The sequence below is a fragment of the Postia placenta genome (assembly GCF_002117355.1).
Source record: "Postia placenta MAD-698-R-SB12 unplaced genomic scaffold POSPLAscaffold_6, whole genome shotgun sequence".
NCBI lineage: Eukaryota > Fungi > Basidiomycota > Agaricomycetes > Polyporales > Adustoporiaceae > Rhodonia > Rhodonia placenta.
The window spans coordinates 678,412-694,225 of NW_020169837.1; the positions used below are offsets into that span (position 1 = coordinate 678,412).

Genomic DNA, 15,814 nt, shown 5'->3' on the forward strand with positions numbered 1-15,814 from the left:
GTTCTGCACTTTTTCAAGTGCCTCGGCCACAACCCGATCCTTATCCGAACACTCCCTGATGCGCTTCAGAAGCGACTGATCAGCCGTCACCGAGGCATGACCGCGCCTAGTGGAGGCGATGCGGAATCTCTCCGGTTTGAGAACCACCTGATCAGTGTTATCGTCCTCATCGCCGACCTGATGATCTGATCGGCGTGACAGGGCATCAGCCTTTCCATTCGACGTTCCAGCCTTATGCATGATGCGGAAGTCGAAGCGAGCCAGGAACAGTGACCATCGCGCTTGACGACGCGTGAGGTGCTGTGATGTGCGCCAGTACTCGAGGTTCTTGTGATCGGTTACAATCTCGAACTGGTTGGGTAATCCCTCGAGGTAGTGGCGCCAGTCTTCCAATGCCTCGATGATCGCAAGCATCTCCTTATCGTAGATCTCGTAGTTACGCTGGGCAGGGTCCATAGCGTGAGACCGGAAGGCTATAGGATGCCATTTGCCATCGTCCTGCTTCTGCATCAATACGCCGCCAGTGGTGTAGCCCGAGGCGTCAACCTCAATGCGCGTTTCTCGATTTGGGTCATACAGCGCCAAGACCGGAGTTGTGGCAAAGAGCCGCTTGAGCTCATCGAAGGCGTGCTGCTCTTCCTCGCCCCAATGCCATGGGTCGTTCCCTGTGAGTCGGTCGAGTGGTCGCGAGATCTTGGCGAAGTCCTTAATGAAGCGGCAGTAGAAATTGGAAAACCCCCGGAACTTCTGAACGTCTTTTTTGTTCCGGGGTACCGGCCACTCATTAATTCCTTTTAGCTTCGTGGGATCCATCACTACCTCATCGCCACCGAACACATAGCCGACGTAGTCGACTTTGGGAATGTCCCATTCACACTTTTCAGGCTTTAGGAACAGATCGTTGTCCCGCAGGCGGCGGAGGACCTCGCGCGTAACCTTCTCATGCTCCTCTTTGTTGGTAGAGAAGATGAGTATATCGTCTAGGTACACGAGGATCTTGCCGCCGACAATGAGATCGTGGAAGATCTCGTTCATCATCGCCTGGAAAGTCGCGGGGGAGTTGGTGAGGCCGAAGAACATCACCAGGGGTTCGTACAGACCCCGGTTAGTTACGAAGGCCGCCTTCCATTCATCACCGGCTTTGATCCGGACGTTGTTGTATCCCCATCAGACGTCGAACTTCGTGAACAGCGTAGCGCCGCGGAGTTTGTCGATCATTTCGGCGATCAGCGGCAAGGGGTAGCGATTTTTAACCGTGATCGCGTTCAACCGACGGTAGTCCTGCACGGGTCGAAGTGTCCCTTCCTTCGTTTTGATGAAGAAGAAGGGGGACGAGATAGGTGACTTCGATTCCCGTATGTAACCCTTCGCTAGCTGTTCCTTTAGGAACTTGTCAAGCTCCTCTTGCTCGTTGTTCGACAGGGGATAGACCTTTGAATGGAATGTCGAGTAGCCGGGCACGAGTTCGATTGCATGATCGTACGGCTTCCTTTTGGGTAACCGTTCTGATGCTTCCTTTGAGAAGACCTTCAGAAACTCGTGGTACTGTTTAGGCACCGACTCCTCGGCGGTTTTAACGACTTTCTTCTTGATCTCCTCCTCAGCGAACAGCTGGGAGTACGTATGCCCGGCTGCGATGAACAGTTGAGGGGCGCCAGGAAGCGTAATACCTTGCTCCCAGGCCTCAATCAAGTCGGCTTCGTCCCACTCGACATCTACCGGATCTTCTTCGGGTTCGAAGTCCGGTAGTACCTTACTCCGGCAGGCACCTATGACCGACTGTTTGGACTTCGACGAGCGCCTGCGCGCCGTGGGCCTGACCCCCGTATCACGCGCAGTTGCTGCTTGCTCCATCCGGCCAGTCCTCCTGGCACTGCACGTTTCAGGGCATCGGGATAACTTTAGGGAGCCTTCCTCCCAGTTGATTTCGGGGTTGTGCTCGCGTAGCCAATCCAACCCGACGATCACATCCTTCGGACCGATGTCCGTGACCGTAAACACCGTTTTTTCGATGTGTTCTCCTATGTGCATCTGTAGCACTGCTACTTCTGAGATGCTTCCGTCCTTATTCAGGGTGCCATCGATATTATAGAGCAGAATGGGCTCCTTCAGCCTCCGCGTCTGCACCTTATTCTCTACGATAAATCGCTTGTTGATAAACTTCGTGGTGGCTCCGCTGTCCACCATAGCGATTACGTCTTTGTGCCGTCTTTTCCCTTGGAGTCATACTGGAATGTGAAAATGCTGGGACCCCTGGTCCAGCTCGTACACCATTGCAGTAGACAATACGTTATCCTTGTTACATGAGGTACTCGGCCCGACGCGTGCGGCACGAAGCGCGGACCGGATCAAAAAGACTCCTCCTTCATTGCCCGATAGTGCTCGAGCTCCTCGCGCATCGACTTCATCTGTGCTACTAAGTCCGCCAGCTCGGAACTTTCCGATTTCGCTGAAGCGGCGCTTGTACTCGCCGAGGATGAAGCGACGGGGGTGCTTGTCGCAACCTGGGTGGAACCCGAGGCAACCGTAGCCCGTGTGTCGGCGCGTTTTGTGTAAGGCTTGTCCTTACAATTGGGGCACTCGAAGTGTCGGTACCCTTGCTTCCCACAGCCATAACAATTGCCGGGGAAATTGCCTTTTATGACGGCCGCATTGATGCTGGCCGAAGCTCCGTGTGACTGGGGCGCACCACCACGTGCCCCGCCGCGTCCTCGACCTCGAGCCTAGAAGAAGCTGTTCAACTCAGGCCGACGGGCCCGGCTGATATCGAGGATCTGTTCGACCTCCGTAGCGCGCTTCTCAGCGTCTTCCCACGTGGTGAACGTCTCGAGCTCGATTTTGCGGTAGATGCGGGAGGGGATGCCGCTCAGGTACTTGTCGTGTAACTCCAGGTCCCCATACCCGGAGCGGTCCGCCGGACCCTTGAACAGTGCGGAGAACTCCGCCGCAGTGCGTTTTTCACGGATTGATTTGTCCGCGCAGAGTTTGGCCAGCTCTACCTGGGCCGCTGCCTCATCGTCGAGGTTGCCGAAGTGGGCTTTGAAAGTCGTGGCAAAGGCCGCCTCATTTGCGAAGGGGGTCGTCACTCCCTGAACACCGAGTTGCACGGATACGAGTTGGGCGAAGTATGGAGTGGCCCAGGTGCGGGCGTCACCGTCGAGCAGGCTTAGTGCAACCTGCACCTTGAGTTCAATGGTGGTCAACGACGTGTTGACCAGCCAGTAGATGCGCAGCTGCGACAGGAACCTGTCGCACTCGATGACAGTTCTGCCGTCATACCAGAGGGGAAGGAGAAGCTTCAGGGTCTCCTTGTCGGGGGCGGTCGAGGGAGACGACATTATCGGCGCCGGGGGGGACGGAGGATGGCGCGGGGGCGGAGGCGGCTGTGGTGGCCCTCCGCTGGTCGGACTTCGAGGGGAGCGAGTGCGCGAGCGGCCTCGCGGCGGAGACAGCGGTGAAGGCGCGGGAGGAAGCCCGGGGGCGGGGTTACATACGTCAGGGACTGCTGACGCAGGGGCGAGCGCTGTCGGCGAGGCGGGCTGAGCAGGATCCGTGGGCTCGGGCTCCGAGACTCCTTCTTCACTCGCACTCTCCTCAGGCTCTTGCTCTGGCGCAGGGTCTGGAGGGATATCTCCTCGCGCTTGACTTGGACCGGTGACCGGTCGGGGAAGACGGGAGCTGGGAGAGACAGGGCGAGAATGCCGTGAGGCGGATCGAGATGCGAGGGTGCTTTGAGGACCGAGCGGATGTTGCGCCCTTCGGATTGCTTTGTAGCGCGAATAGTCCTGGTTGATTGATCGAGGTGTCCGATTTGGGCACGGCTGCTGCTCGCAGGTGAGGATAAGGGCGTCAGGACCGTCTGGGATGTAGACGTCAACGAGGTCCTGAGAATCGAAGGCGTGAACGAGGCCTTGGCAGGCAGCCACGTTGGATGGGGGGAGGACGAGGAGGTGCGCGTACTACGAAAGGCCGTTGTAAACTAGCTTACACCTACGGCGCCCGGGATGACACTGAGATTCGCAGTTCACGTAGGGCCCAATACTGCTTTTGGCTAGTATGCAGCAGGAACCAAGGCTACGCGTCCGTGAGGACAAGTACCGCCCACTGAAGTGCAGGTACTGAAGAGTTCGTCTCTCAAGTGTTGGTGATGTATCGTAGGCTATCTACGTATCGTAGGGTACAGTAAGGGTGCGCACCACCCGACCTATGGGAGAGGGAAGTGAGTGTGTTTGTTTTGGAACGCCGGCAGCGTTGGGGAGTTTCAACCTAATGTTGCGACTTAGGGTTAAGCAACAGGGGAAAACTTAAAGCTGGGGGCGTTCGACTTGTCTTACCGAAGCGATGGTGAGTGAGGCTCAAACCTAAGGCTAGGGACAAGTAAGTTAGTATTGAAAGGTAAGTAAGTACAGGGGCTTACTGACCTAGGGACAAGAGGTCGAAACTGAGGTCCCTAGGGCAGCAGAGGCAGGTTTATATACAGGGGAAGTTTAGGGGAGGCTGTGCGCACTGGTCCGTGCACAGCTGGTCCATGCGCAGCATGCTGACGTGGCCCCGGGGGCCGGTGAGTCAGAGAGGCTGTGTCAGCGGAGCCCGAGCTGTGTCGCGCACTGCCGCCCCATCTAATCTAATCGTACAGTAGATAGCGATGCGTCCATATCAGGCATGTAGTACAGAGGTCGCGGGTTCGAGCCCGCGAAAAGGAAAAAATTAAAAAATGGCTAGACGCCGTACCAACTTGTGACAGCATGTGGGCAATAACAGGGAGGCGCTCCTCTGTATACATAGCAAGAAGTGACTCAAAGGGAGAGCTCGCCTCGACCAGAGCGAGTTTCCAGCTTAACTACAGCTGGATTTCAGAACACTCTCACAGTATGTCTATGAGAATGGCACAAGACGTACAACATCCTGAACACTGGGGTTCATTCCCTTTGTTACGGTTCTTTCATTATGGACGTACTATTCGGACCACAGAACCCTATCTCTATTTAGTTACTATATATATCCTATGTTCTCCCATGCTTATCACGGACCTTACCTATGTCACAGATATGTTCACCCTTTCACAGATACGCTCTCTCATGTAGTATGTAGTGACTCATGCAGTTTGTACAATATATAAGGAGGCTGAAGCTGAGGTCGTTCCTCAGTCTTCAGTTGGCCATTCAAAGCTAAGATCTAGCCGTGTCACCCTTCATGCAGTTTGTATTAGTATTTTTTGATCCAATCTTATATCCGCTTTCATTAGTATTGAACGAGGACAGAGTGTCATGAGTGCTACCTGGCCACCCGCCGGACTATGTATACGAGCAGCATCTACATGAGATAAGTCATCTTCACGCCATTCTCGTGCAGCCGCTGACCTCCTGCGACAAAGACTTGGCCTTCGGAAAATTTGTCAACCATATGAACATTTAGACTAGACACAAGTTAGTCGAGCACTAAGCAGCAACATATTATGACGCACTCATAATTCGATTTCCACTTTATCTCGCCGTAGATGAGATCGTCTCTATCCGAAGTTTTGAGTGTCTGAACCAGGAAGTCGCCGTCGTCGTAGATGTGCTCAAGATCGACGTCGCCGAAAATGATGACTGCATGGATGTAATCATCCTCCATCGAGTCCACTTGTCATGATACAAGCGATACTTTTGCATCGGTTGCCTCCGCCAAAATGGCTTCCATCACAGTGGTTTAAACCCCGCTGTGGCTGACGCAGACCTGATGAATTGGGCAGCTACCGTTTCATAGCTGGTCATCCTAGCAGATAACTAACGTCCTGTATTCGTATCCGAGTCACCCATCCAGAGTCCAACCTCGCATCGTGTCTTGGGTGCTTAGATCGGTGCAGTGAGCCAACAATCCATCTAATCCGGAGGCTTGACCGCCACGTCACTCAAGATGACTCTTTAGCTTCTACAAGTCAGGAAATGTCTCTGCGATTACAAGACTGTCTTGGTTTGTGAACACTGTAACGCTGGCATCTTGCTCTTCCTCTGTCGCTGCTCGGGAATACGGAAGAAGACCCCTGGAACCCGTTTCGCCGGCTATTCGCATGCTCTTCCCTAGCAAGCGGACCTTGACCGATAACGGGTATGAAATCGAAGCTCACGAAGACCGCGCCGCAGATAGAAGAGAAGGCGTACCGGAATGTAGACGTGGGGGTTGCCCGTCACGCGGTACAATGTGCCGAATATGATGCTGCGGGTATAGGGCAGCTCGGTGAGCGCATGCATAGGAAGCATTGAATAGCACTGACCCCATCGTATATTCTAGGGGCCGAGGGGGGTCTCTGTGCACCTCGCCAAACCCACCTGGACGGAAGATGATCACCTCGTGGTACCCCATATTCGCGAGTTTGCGTTCGGTGAGCCCTTTACTCCTACATACGACGGGTGCCATGCTCAGCCTTGCGGTCCCAAATTGTCAGGCTCCCTTAGCAAAAACACAATCCACACCTAAAGTAAGGAAACCGGCAATGAGGATTCGCCCATATCGACTAGCCGCAAATCAAATGTTGGAAACAGTATTGTGGAGCGACTACTCACGGAGATGTATACCAGCCGCTGAGCGTGAGTCGGGTCGTGCGATTTTGCCGCCTGCGCTGCATTGACAACGTACCTATGTGCTGCGCTGTAAGCGGTATTAGCATTGCTCAGGAGCGAAAGCACGCACTCCCTGTCAACCTTCTCGAAGTCTACCCAGCTTCCCGCTGTCCTGCTACTCTTCCCCAAGCTATAGCATCTAGCCATGAGCATGCCTCGAAGTTCATCAGACTACGGCGCTCACGAACGCGATGAATATGACATCCCAGTGACCTTCACGCAAGTCCGCTTTATCGAGCTGCTCAAAATCGATGACACGTTGCTCGAGCTTTTCGTGGCCGCGTGTCATTTGCTCAGGCGGGGTCACTCGCCGGCCATACTCCCCTACGCGGGTGAAGCGCGGCGACGCGAGCACCTCCTGAAGAAGACGGCTTCCCGCGGCACCGGTGCCTCCGAGAACGAGACAAGAGAGACCTCGCGACCTGTCAGATGCAGGTGTGCCGCCTAGAACGAGAACATACCTTGCATGCTTAGCCGTTTACCCTTGCAAGCCCTTTAGTCACTAGCCTGCTTTGAAACCTTTAAAGAGCGAAGATGCAATACAAGAAGCTCACGCTTGTACGTGTGCGTCTACTCACGTTAGATACGGGATGCGTGCGCGATGCCACGAAGGCTGATATATGACCCACCACGTATGGAAGTGGCTGTAGTGGCTTCTATTTCCCAGCCTGTGTACTTCGCCCGCAATGGAGCGCTGCGTGCCGCGATGGCTAGGATTCTAATCGGCGGCTCTTTGCAGGAAGTAATGTAGGGTGAGGGTATTCATCGAATGGTTCCAAGAATCATCGCTCTTTGACCGACAAAGATGAAGATGGGCCAAAACGACAAGATGCCGTGTATGTATCATCGCAGTTTTATCTCATTGGTGAAGCCGAAGGGCAAGCCCCGTCATCTAGCAGTAGTAGACGAGCTCTTGAATCTTGATGCTGGACGAACCTTGCAATTCAAGTACGATGTAGCCAATGATCGTGTGCAGCCCTGCCATCGTGCCGGTAACCATTAAATCGGTATTCATGGTTGTATATTAACTACGGTGAACGACGTCGTCCGAAATTTGACCATGGCACGCATAGATAGAAGCATCCGGAACGAAGTACCGACAGTTGACAGTTGATTAGACGCCTTAATACTATCTAGTCAGGTGCTCGTATAGTGCTCCCCGAGTAACCGCTGACCTCAGCTCAACGTGCGTAAGATGCTTTCCTCACTGGATGGGAGACTGTCCAAGTAACTGTGGAGATGTGGGACTTCCATCATACACTGTGCCGGATATGGCATTCGTGGAAAGAATCAGGGAGTGTCACGGCAGCGTTGTGGTCTCCTGATGCAAACGTTCATTTACAGCGGCCGCATGCATCCCCGAAGCTCTGGGGACGGTCCAGATGACTCAGCCAGACTGGCGTTTGCAGCAATCTGGTAACTCCCATCCGAACAGATGCGCGTGCCTTGACTTCTGTCAAAACTCTAACTGCTCCTGGGAACTTCAGGAACGGCCTGCCAGGAAAAACAAAACAGCGGCACGCTATAATACTCGAGGCGTCCAAGAGATAGTTGGCGTCGCCAGTGATCTGACTTCCGCGAGCGCAGCTGACATCTTGGTCGATCCTTCCATCAAGCGGCCGCCCTAGTAGTCCGGTAAGTATAGTGCTCGGTTGGTTGCCATTCGCTGTGCTGAGGGTCTGTATTTGCAGATATGTCGCTCGCAAACGCAACAAACCCGTACGCGCCGGGTGAGACGGCTGCAACTATCTACGCCGAGGAAACTTGGCTACAAGGGAACCTGCTCAGCAACATCGCCTACGGCGCCGAGCTTGTGCTCTTCGTCATGTGCGCTCATGTCCTCACACAACAGATCTCGCGCTTCCACCGCACGCGTGAGATGGTGCTGCTCGCATTCGTCTCGGTGATCTTCACCCTCGGGACACTCTTTATGGGCGCACAGGCCAAATTCACGCAGCAAGCGTTCATTGAGAACCGTAACTTCCCTGGAGGCCCAGCAGCGTACGAGGAAGTCATGTACTCAGATCCGGTGGACGAAATCGCGAATGTGTGTTTTATCGTTGGCAACTGGCTCATGGATGGGTTCCTAGTATGTCTGACACTTGTGTTCCTCCTGAGTGTCATCTGACCATCTGTAATGCACAGGTATGGCGCTTCATGGTGATTTATATGGACTTCGGAAGGTCATGGTTAGTGATCCTTATGGCCCTCCCATGCATGATGCTATGCTGCTCTGTCGGTAAGTGCCTGTTGCCTGTTCCGCCTTGTTTCATTCCTGAACGCATGGCGTAGGCCTCGGGATCACGTTCCTCGTTCAGACATCTGCCTCGTCACCCTTCGTAGACGTGAATATGACGCTCGCCTACTATGTCATGTCGCTCGCATTGAACGTCATTGTCACGATCTTCATCACGGGCCGGCTCATGTTCTACCGCCACCGCGTCAAGCGCGCTCTCGGCGTGACGCATGTTTCCACGTACGCAAACGCCGCGGCGATCTTCATCGAGTCAGCAATGCTCTACGCTGTCTTTGCAATCCTCTTTCTCGTCCCCTTTGGTCTGAATAACGCACTAGGCAATGTCTTTCTACAGACCGTCAGTCAAGTCCAGGTGTGCTCTTTATTTTGCTATCTATGCGTGGTTTGATCTTAACGGGCCTTCATAACAGACGGTATCGTCACTCATGATTGTCTACCGCATTGCGCAAGGCCAGGCGTGGACGGAGAAAACGAATGTTGAGGCACTCACGAGCGGAATCAACCTGCAGCAGTTGGCAACTATGCAGACTTCCAAGGACCCAAACACGCGCCCAGAGTCGATCGCATCGAAGGATGATGGTAGCACTGCTGCCACAAGCGAGCGTCGTGCGAACGTCTCGGAAATGGTGTAATTGTATTGTTGAGTGATCCTTGCTGTATAGCATGTCATAGTTATCGAGTAACGTTCATAGTCTGTAGATGACCCTGTGTTGTATGTAACACGATATATGAATAATGACAGTAATGATCATCATCTGTTCTTATGTGCTGTGCTATGCAGCCTGGTACTCCCTCAAGATCGTTGAGTGTTTTATCAGCGGGAGAGCACAGCTTATGCTAACGCCGGGAATGAATTTATGCCGCATACGAAGATGTTTGCATCAGCCTATGTGAACCACCGTTCAACCACAACGCTAGACGCAATCCCCACGAAGTGTCACTAGTCCCGACATTTTATAGGGAAGGTACTGGCTACTGTTATTTTCCCCCGGACAAGGAATGATTTCAAGAGTCTTCGAACGGATCATCCTCTTCCGAAGGGACACCTTGGAGAAGGTAAGCTGATCTGTGCCCAAGGGGTTGGGGGTTGCTCCTCAAAGGCGATCGTACAAGGTGTGATCGCCGACGGCTCTACTCATATACGTGACATTGAACAGTAGGGCAATATCTTACAACCGTGAAAGGGGGTTCTGTGAGAATATTCCGAGGATATTGTGACTCTGACAACTGTACTTCGTAGTACTTCCCTGTTTCCAGAGCTCGCGTGCGAAGTCTCGTACTAAGTTTGAGCCTTCTGCACCTGCTTTGCACACGCATCTTGTGCAGGTGAGGGCCCGGTTTTTGCATTTGGGCGAGCATAATTTGCATGCTAGTACTATCTGAAGATCCTGATACAATGTAGTAGCGCAATCATACCCGTATTTGTATGACCAGCGGGCTGTCAAGGGACAATACAGCAAAAGTAATTTAAAGGGAGTTTTTCCATGGACATTATCGATGCCGCCTTCGAAGTGTAGTGCGCAAGGCACGACTCGGCCATGATTCGGCGTATTCGTGGGTCCATCAAGGAATAGGAGGTAATGTGCTGTCGCCACATAAAGTAGCGTCCCCTGTCTCCGACTATTCTGTGTGATGCCCCATACATGGTATTTTAGAACGACCAGTCACCATGACATCCACTCAAAAAATAGGTGCGCGTGATAGAAGGAACTTAAGCGCTCTATAAGCGCCTGTTGCCTAACCTCTTGACAGTCAAGTACGTCGTACATACAGGATTTCAAGCTTCAGCCTCGAATCTGTTTTATAGGATCACTCTCCTTTTTAAACCTATTGGGCTGTGTGCCTAGCCTTACAGCGGTGTCACTCCTCCTTTGGACGTAAGCGTAGGACAACGTATCAATATGAATCTAAAACTGATCATGCCCACTCAAAAGCCCCTATTGATATGGTCTGCTGCTATAGGCATATCTTTCTCCCACATCAGTTCTTACGACGTGAGAGATTCAGGTACCCCCGTTCTCTTACTTCTTCTAAACGAGACCAATCACAAACCTGTCAGAATAGCTCACATGAACACCCAGTTTATATATCACCGAAGCCCGAGGCCACATACACGCTCGACATTTGTAAACACAGTGCGGTTGCGTAAATTGACAGGCTGTCGAGAGAAACCCTAGAGTGGACCTGTGCTATATAATCACGTACTGAAGAACTTAATCGCGACACTGCGCCCATCTCCCAACTTACTTCAACACTCCTCGGTCCTCGACCGATACAATAGTCTCAATTCAGACAGCATCCAAACTAGACGTCGTACAAGTCGCTGCATCACACGCTATGCCCTCAGCGCCGCATCCTGATACATACAAAGCGTATGCCTTCCTCGAGAAGGGCGGTGACCTCAAGCCTATTGACGTCACATGGAGAGACCCACAATCTGGCGAGATTGTCGTGAAGGTCCTCGCGTGCGGAGTCTGCGCAAGGCACGTCCTCGTCGTTCTGGAAGCACCGCTTTACTCAAATTGCTTGTATGTATAGCGACGAACTCACAAAGTGGCAAGTTTTCCCTTTCGTGACGTTCCCTCGTGTCCCGGGTCACGAGATCATCGGAGACGTCGTCGCTATACCGGAGACAGAGAAGATCTGGAAGGTCGGACAACGCGTCGGCGCCGGCTGGCACGGTGGGCACTGCTCGACATGCTCTGGTTGTCGGGCAGGCAATTTCTCCCTGTGCGTACAGAAATCCATAAGTGGTAAGTACTTCTACAGTAGAGTGACCTACCTCCAATGCTTGAGATCCCCAGGTCTTGTTACCGACGGTGGCTACGCGGAGTACGTAACCTTGCGTACTGAGGCCGTTGCGAGTGTCCCCGACGATATCGACCCTGCGGAAGTGGCACCCCTGATGTGTGCTGGGGTATCGGTCTACAGTAAGTCTTCATTTTGGGATATTTCGACATCATTTTGAGACAGAAGACAAAGCCGCACTTCGTGACATGAACGCTCATGCACCTGATGTAATTGGAATTCATGGAATGGGGTATATGTTTACTTCTGTTTGCGAAATCGTAATTAATATGAATATCGCTTGCCAGAGGCCTCGGCCACCTTGCCGTACAATTCGCAAAGGCGATGGGATTCCGTCCTGTCGTCCTCTCTTCCACATCTGAAAAGGAGGAGCTGGCCTTCAAGTTCGGCGCGTACAAGTTCCTCGATGGATCCAAAGTGAACCAAGCCGAGGAACTTGCCAAGCTGGGTGGAGCGAAGGTTATCCTCTGCCTCGCTCCGGACGACAATGTTGTACAGTCCCTTGTCAACGGTCTCGCGCCAGGTGGCGAGTTCTTTATCCTCGCTGTCTCGCAGGGTGGAACTGTGCCCCTAGGTATGTGATGTATAGCTCTCCTAGTGACCGGACCATGATAATCAACACCTAACGTCAGGCTTGTTCGTTGGCAAGAGGCTGAACTTACGCACGGGCGGCGCTGGGACGGCCAAGGAAGAAGAAGAAACGATTGACTTCGTGGGAGCGCATGACATTAAGGTCCTCGTGAACAAATTCCCGTTGGCAGAAGCACAGAAGGCATACGAGCACAGGTCCGCCGCCCGCTTCAGATCGGTTATCATTCCGTGAAGTGTTGATACAAGTGTTGATACAACTACGGAACGCTATCCCCCTCCATCGTGTACTTTTGTTCCGTATTTTCTGTACTTTTATATACATTGACACACAATGTTAGCTATAACTATCGATGAATCACGTTGTTCCTGACATATCACTGGGTCCACTAAGAATTTGACTATTTACCCTTTGCCTATTGATATATCAGTGTCATCAGGTTGTGAAGATGTGCTACGCGATAGACTTTGTATGATGATCCTACAGGATTTTCATGGGAAATCACTTGTCGAGCAATTCACGAATGCTACAATTCCTATCTGTGAGCAGACAAACATTGATGTTAAATTGAAAATGGCCGACTCTGAGCCAACGCATTAGCGGACCGACGGACGAGGGGTCAAGATGACAGGGAGAGAGCCTCTATGCGTAATGAAGTAATCTCGGAGCTCCGTTTCCCAACATTGCTTGTCATATCCCTCTGCAAAGCATACATCGAAGGCCTGCACGAAGTAAGCAATAACCATCCGTAGCTGAATGAGGGCCAGTGGCTTCCCAACACAATTGGCAGGGCCGATAGAGAAAGGAATGTAAGCGTTCGTGTTCACGACGATGTCCGTATCTTTGGCCAAGAGCCATCTCTCAGGCCAGAAGCGGTCAGGGTCTGGAGCAAAGTATCGTGGATCGCGTTGATATACATATGGCGCCGCGTAGACGGCCACGCCTTCAGGAATGAAGATGCTACAAGGATGAGCGTATCAAATTCTGGAGTTCACCGATTGTGTTACAATCGAAACAAACCTAGAGCCGAGCATGTGCCCGCCGCTGCCTTCAGTGGGCGCCCGCTGCAGACAGGTTGCAATAGGAGGATGCAGACGGAGAACCTCGTTACTATCGACATTTTTCAGTTTTCAATTTATGTACGATGCGAAATCGTGACCCACATAAACGCATTCAAGTATTCCATACGCGACAGCCTAGCGGTATTGATCGGCTCTCCCGCGTTAGGATGGAATGCACTATCAACCTCCGCACGCAGCCTCTCGAAACATTGTGGATTACAGAGCAGCTCGTAGACAGCATTCGACAAGGCAGACGCCGGACCGTCAGAGCCTGCGATGACGGCTATGACGGCGCTCCACAGAACGAGAGGCGCCGGGGGCGGGTTGGAGTCCATTTGACCTTCCTCATTCTAAGGCCTGGTTCAGATACTCGGATGGTTAAATATGAATGAGGGGCTCACAAGGTAGTACATCAGGTCGCTCTGCATCGGCACCTCTTTCATACGCCTGATTGCTTGACGAAACGCAAACTCGCCTAGACCTTTCATTTTACCAAAAGCTAGACGGAACAAGGTTGGAGAGAATGATATAATGTCAAGGCACCATGGTATATGCTGCGTCAACGCAGCAATACTGCGAATATGGCTTGTATCAGTGTCCAAGGAATGAGCGTCAACTGAGCCACTGACTAGGTGCCAGCCTCCATGAGTGGTACTAAGCCTTCTTTGTCACCGTCGCGCATGAGTTCAAAAGCCCCGCTGAAGCTATGTTCGCGCGATCAAAAACGAGCTACGATAGAAGACTTGATATGGCTCACACGAAGTCTCCCATGAAGTCAAGTCTATCAAAAGGAGTGGCACCATCTTCCTCGCAAGCTGAACTATATTCTGTATACTCACGAGAAATAGCCGAGCCACAAAGCCAGATCAACATGAGCTCGTCCCCCTTTGCCGTTGATGCACTTTGTCCTTAACTCATCTATGAGCTGTGTCGTGCGCCTGATGAGGATTGGCTCGTATGTCTTCACTGATGAGGAGGTGAATGCGCGATTCCAGCTCTTCCGTGCGTCCGCATGCTGCTTTAGGTCTCGTGCACCTATCAGGTTTGCCTTAATGAAGTCCATGTCCATGTTCCTGTTTGTCCTCCGCCCATCCCACACTGGACGCAACATAGCGATCGGCCAGGCTCTCAGCACGAACGTTCTGCGCGATAACGGAATAAGCACATACAAGGCCCTTTAGGCATTCCTTGCGTGCCAATGATTGATGGTAAGAGGGTATCATCGACGATCGACAACTCGTTCGGGCCTGAAGATTCGCCGGCCAGATCAGTGCTGATTCCGCTGAAGACAGACGCGCATCTACCTAGACGGACAATAGGCCCGTATTTCTCATGCACTTGTTTGAAGTATTCGTTGAGCCTGCCCCGCGAGGACTTGTACACTAACCACAACTTTGAAAGCTTGCCAGCTGTGGGACCCGGATACTTGTACAGCGGGTGCAGCGGAGACAGGCGGTATAAGGCGGTGAGCAGAAGCAGACTTATATAATATGTCGCATACGACGCGAACACAGAACAGACAATTGATGTGAAGGGGAGACCATGCACAGCGATGGGGAGTGCAGGCCCTACGCCCAGAAGTACAACCAGAGAGAACGGATCGGTGGGTTCTAGCTTCTTGAACCATAAGTATGCGGTCTCAACGGGCAGAAATCCATGTTAGTTGCTATATACCGCAACATGAGATACTCACATACAGATGCAAATACAGATGCCAGAACGAGCGAGTCTGCGCTAGACATACTGTTGAATTCAGTACGCCACTTGTTCGAGAGGACGCCCTTCGCACATATGGTTGAGCGATGATAGAAGCACAAGAGAGGAAAGCTCCCAGATACCACCGCGGCGAAGATGATTGAACTAAAGAACGTACATGATGGCCCGTGAAAGCGTGTGATCCCATTGACATTAGGACAGAATCAGTGATAGCCGCCATCCAGGATGTGGGTCGCTACTGATGTCTGATCAACCGGTCATGATCGGCTTGTGATCAGTGATAGACTGAAGTACGCAGTTGATTCTGCTCATATACTCCAAGCAGCTATAAGTACACAGAGTAATCATCCACTTTACGTTGTAGACTTATATTGTGTGGGGTCTCTATGTGGACATCTGGACCGTGGAGCGCAGCACACATAGACCACGCGCGCCGTCCAATATATTGAGATATTGACAGCGTGTGAGGCTACATTGTGAAGAACTGATACGACACCACCATCATTGTTTGGGCGTCTTCTTAACTCGGAGTCTTGCGTAATGCAGAGCGATCTATATTAGTGACGTAGAGTATGAGAACTAACTACTTACTGCCAACGCTTCACAAGTTGCGGAAACGAACGTCATTGAACCAGACCCTTACGCCCAGTTGGAGGTCGTGTACGTCGTGACTTTTTTCAATTATCTGCAATCTCCGAGGATGGCAGTAGAAGCTCCGTCCTCTTGCATCAGAACAGACCCAGTTATTGGATCCGTGGTAACACTGAAATCCGATCTCGCT

The 15,814-nt window shown here is 52.2% G+C and overlaps 5 protein-coding genes across 5 annotated transcripts; 2 read left to right on the forward strand and 3 right to left on the reverse strand.

Annotated features, from left to right (window-relative positions):
* Positions 1-3,273: 3,273 nt before the first annotated feature.
* POSPLADRAFT_1142121 (hypothetical protein) lies at positions 3,274-4,163 on the reverse strand (the record flags this gene model as incomplete). The annotated part of the gene is made up of 4 exons (XM_024485388.1): positions 3,274-3,399; positions 3,495-3,959; positions 3,989-3,990; positions 4,106-4,163. Coding segments are annotated over 4 exons (651 nt in total), but the record flags the coding sequence as incomplete, so codon positions are not given.
* A 1,942-nt stretch (positions 4,164-6,105) lies between these two features.
* Positions 6,106-7,011, reverse strand: POSPLADRAFT_1141564 (hypothetical protein; the record flags this gene model as incomplete). The annotated part of the gene is made up of 4 exons (XM_024485314.1): positions 6,106-6,400; positions 6,523-6,618; positions 6,673-6,732; positions 6,791-7,011. Coding segments are annotated over 4 exons (672 nt in total), but the record flags the coding sequence as incomplete, so codon positions are not given.
* Positions 7,012-8,295: 1,284 nt separating this feature from the next.
* POSPLADRAFT_1180773 (hypothetical protein) lies at positions 8,296-9,619 on the forward strand (the record flags this gene model as incomplete). Its single annotated transcript, XM_024488782.1, has 4 exons — positions 8,296-8,691; positions 8,748-8,841; positions 8,895-9,211; positions 9,270-9,619. The coding sequence occupies 4 exons, from the start codon at positions 8,296-8,298 to the stop codon at positions 9,489-9,491; spliced, it is 1,029 nt and encodes a 342-aa protein (XP_024339471.1). The 3' UTR covers positions 9,492-9,619.
* Positions 9,620-11,196: 1,577 nt separating this feature from the next.
* Positions 11,197-12,490, forward strand: POSPLADRAFT_1141230 (hypothetical protein; the record flags this gene model as incomplete). Its single annotated transcript, XM_024485276.1, has 7 exons — positions 11,197-11,387; positions 11,421-11,589; positions 11,664-11,678; positions 11,714-11,789; positions 11,842-11,899; positions 11,955-12,241; positions 12,300-12,490. 7 exons carry the CDS (start codon positions 11,197-11,199, stop codon positions 12,488-12,490), a joined length of 987 nt encoding a protein of 328 aa, XP_024339472.1.
* A 362-nt stretch (positions 12,491-12,852) lies between these two features.
* Positions 12,853-15,059, reverse strand: POSPLADRAFT_1056050 (hypothetical protein; the record flags this gene model as incomplete). The annotated part of the gene is made up of 10 exons (XM_024480728.1): positions 12,853-13,216; positions 13,277-13,366; positions 13,420-13,667; positions 13,719-13,890; positions 13,947-14,021; positions 14,075-14,098; positions 14,157-14,415; positions 14,487-14,564; positions 14,622-14,955; positions 15,015-15,059. The coding sequence occupies 10 exons, from the start codon at positions 15,057-15,059 to the stop codon at positions 12,853-12,855; spliced, it is 1,689 nt and encodes a 562-aa protein (XP_024339473.1).
* Between the last annotated feature and the right edge of the window lie 755 nt (positions 15,060-15,814).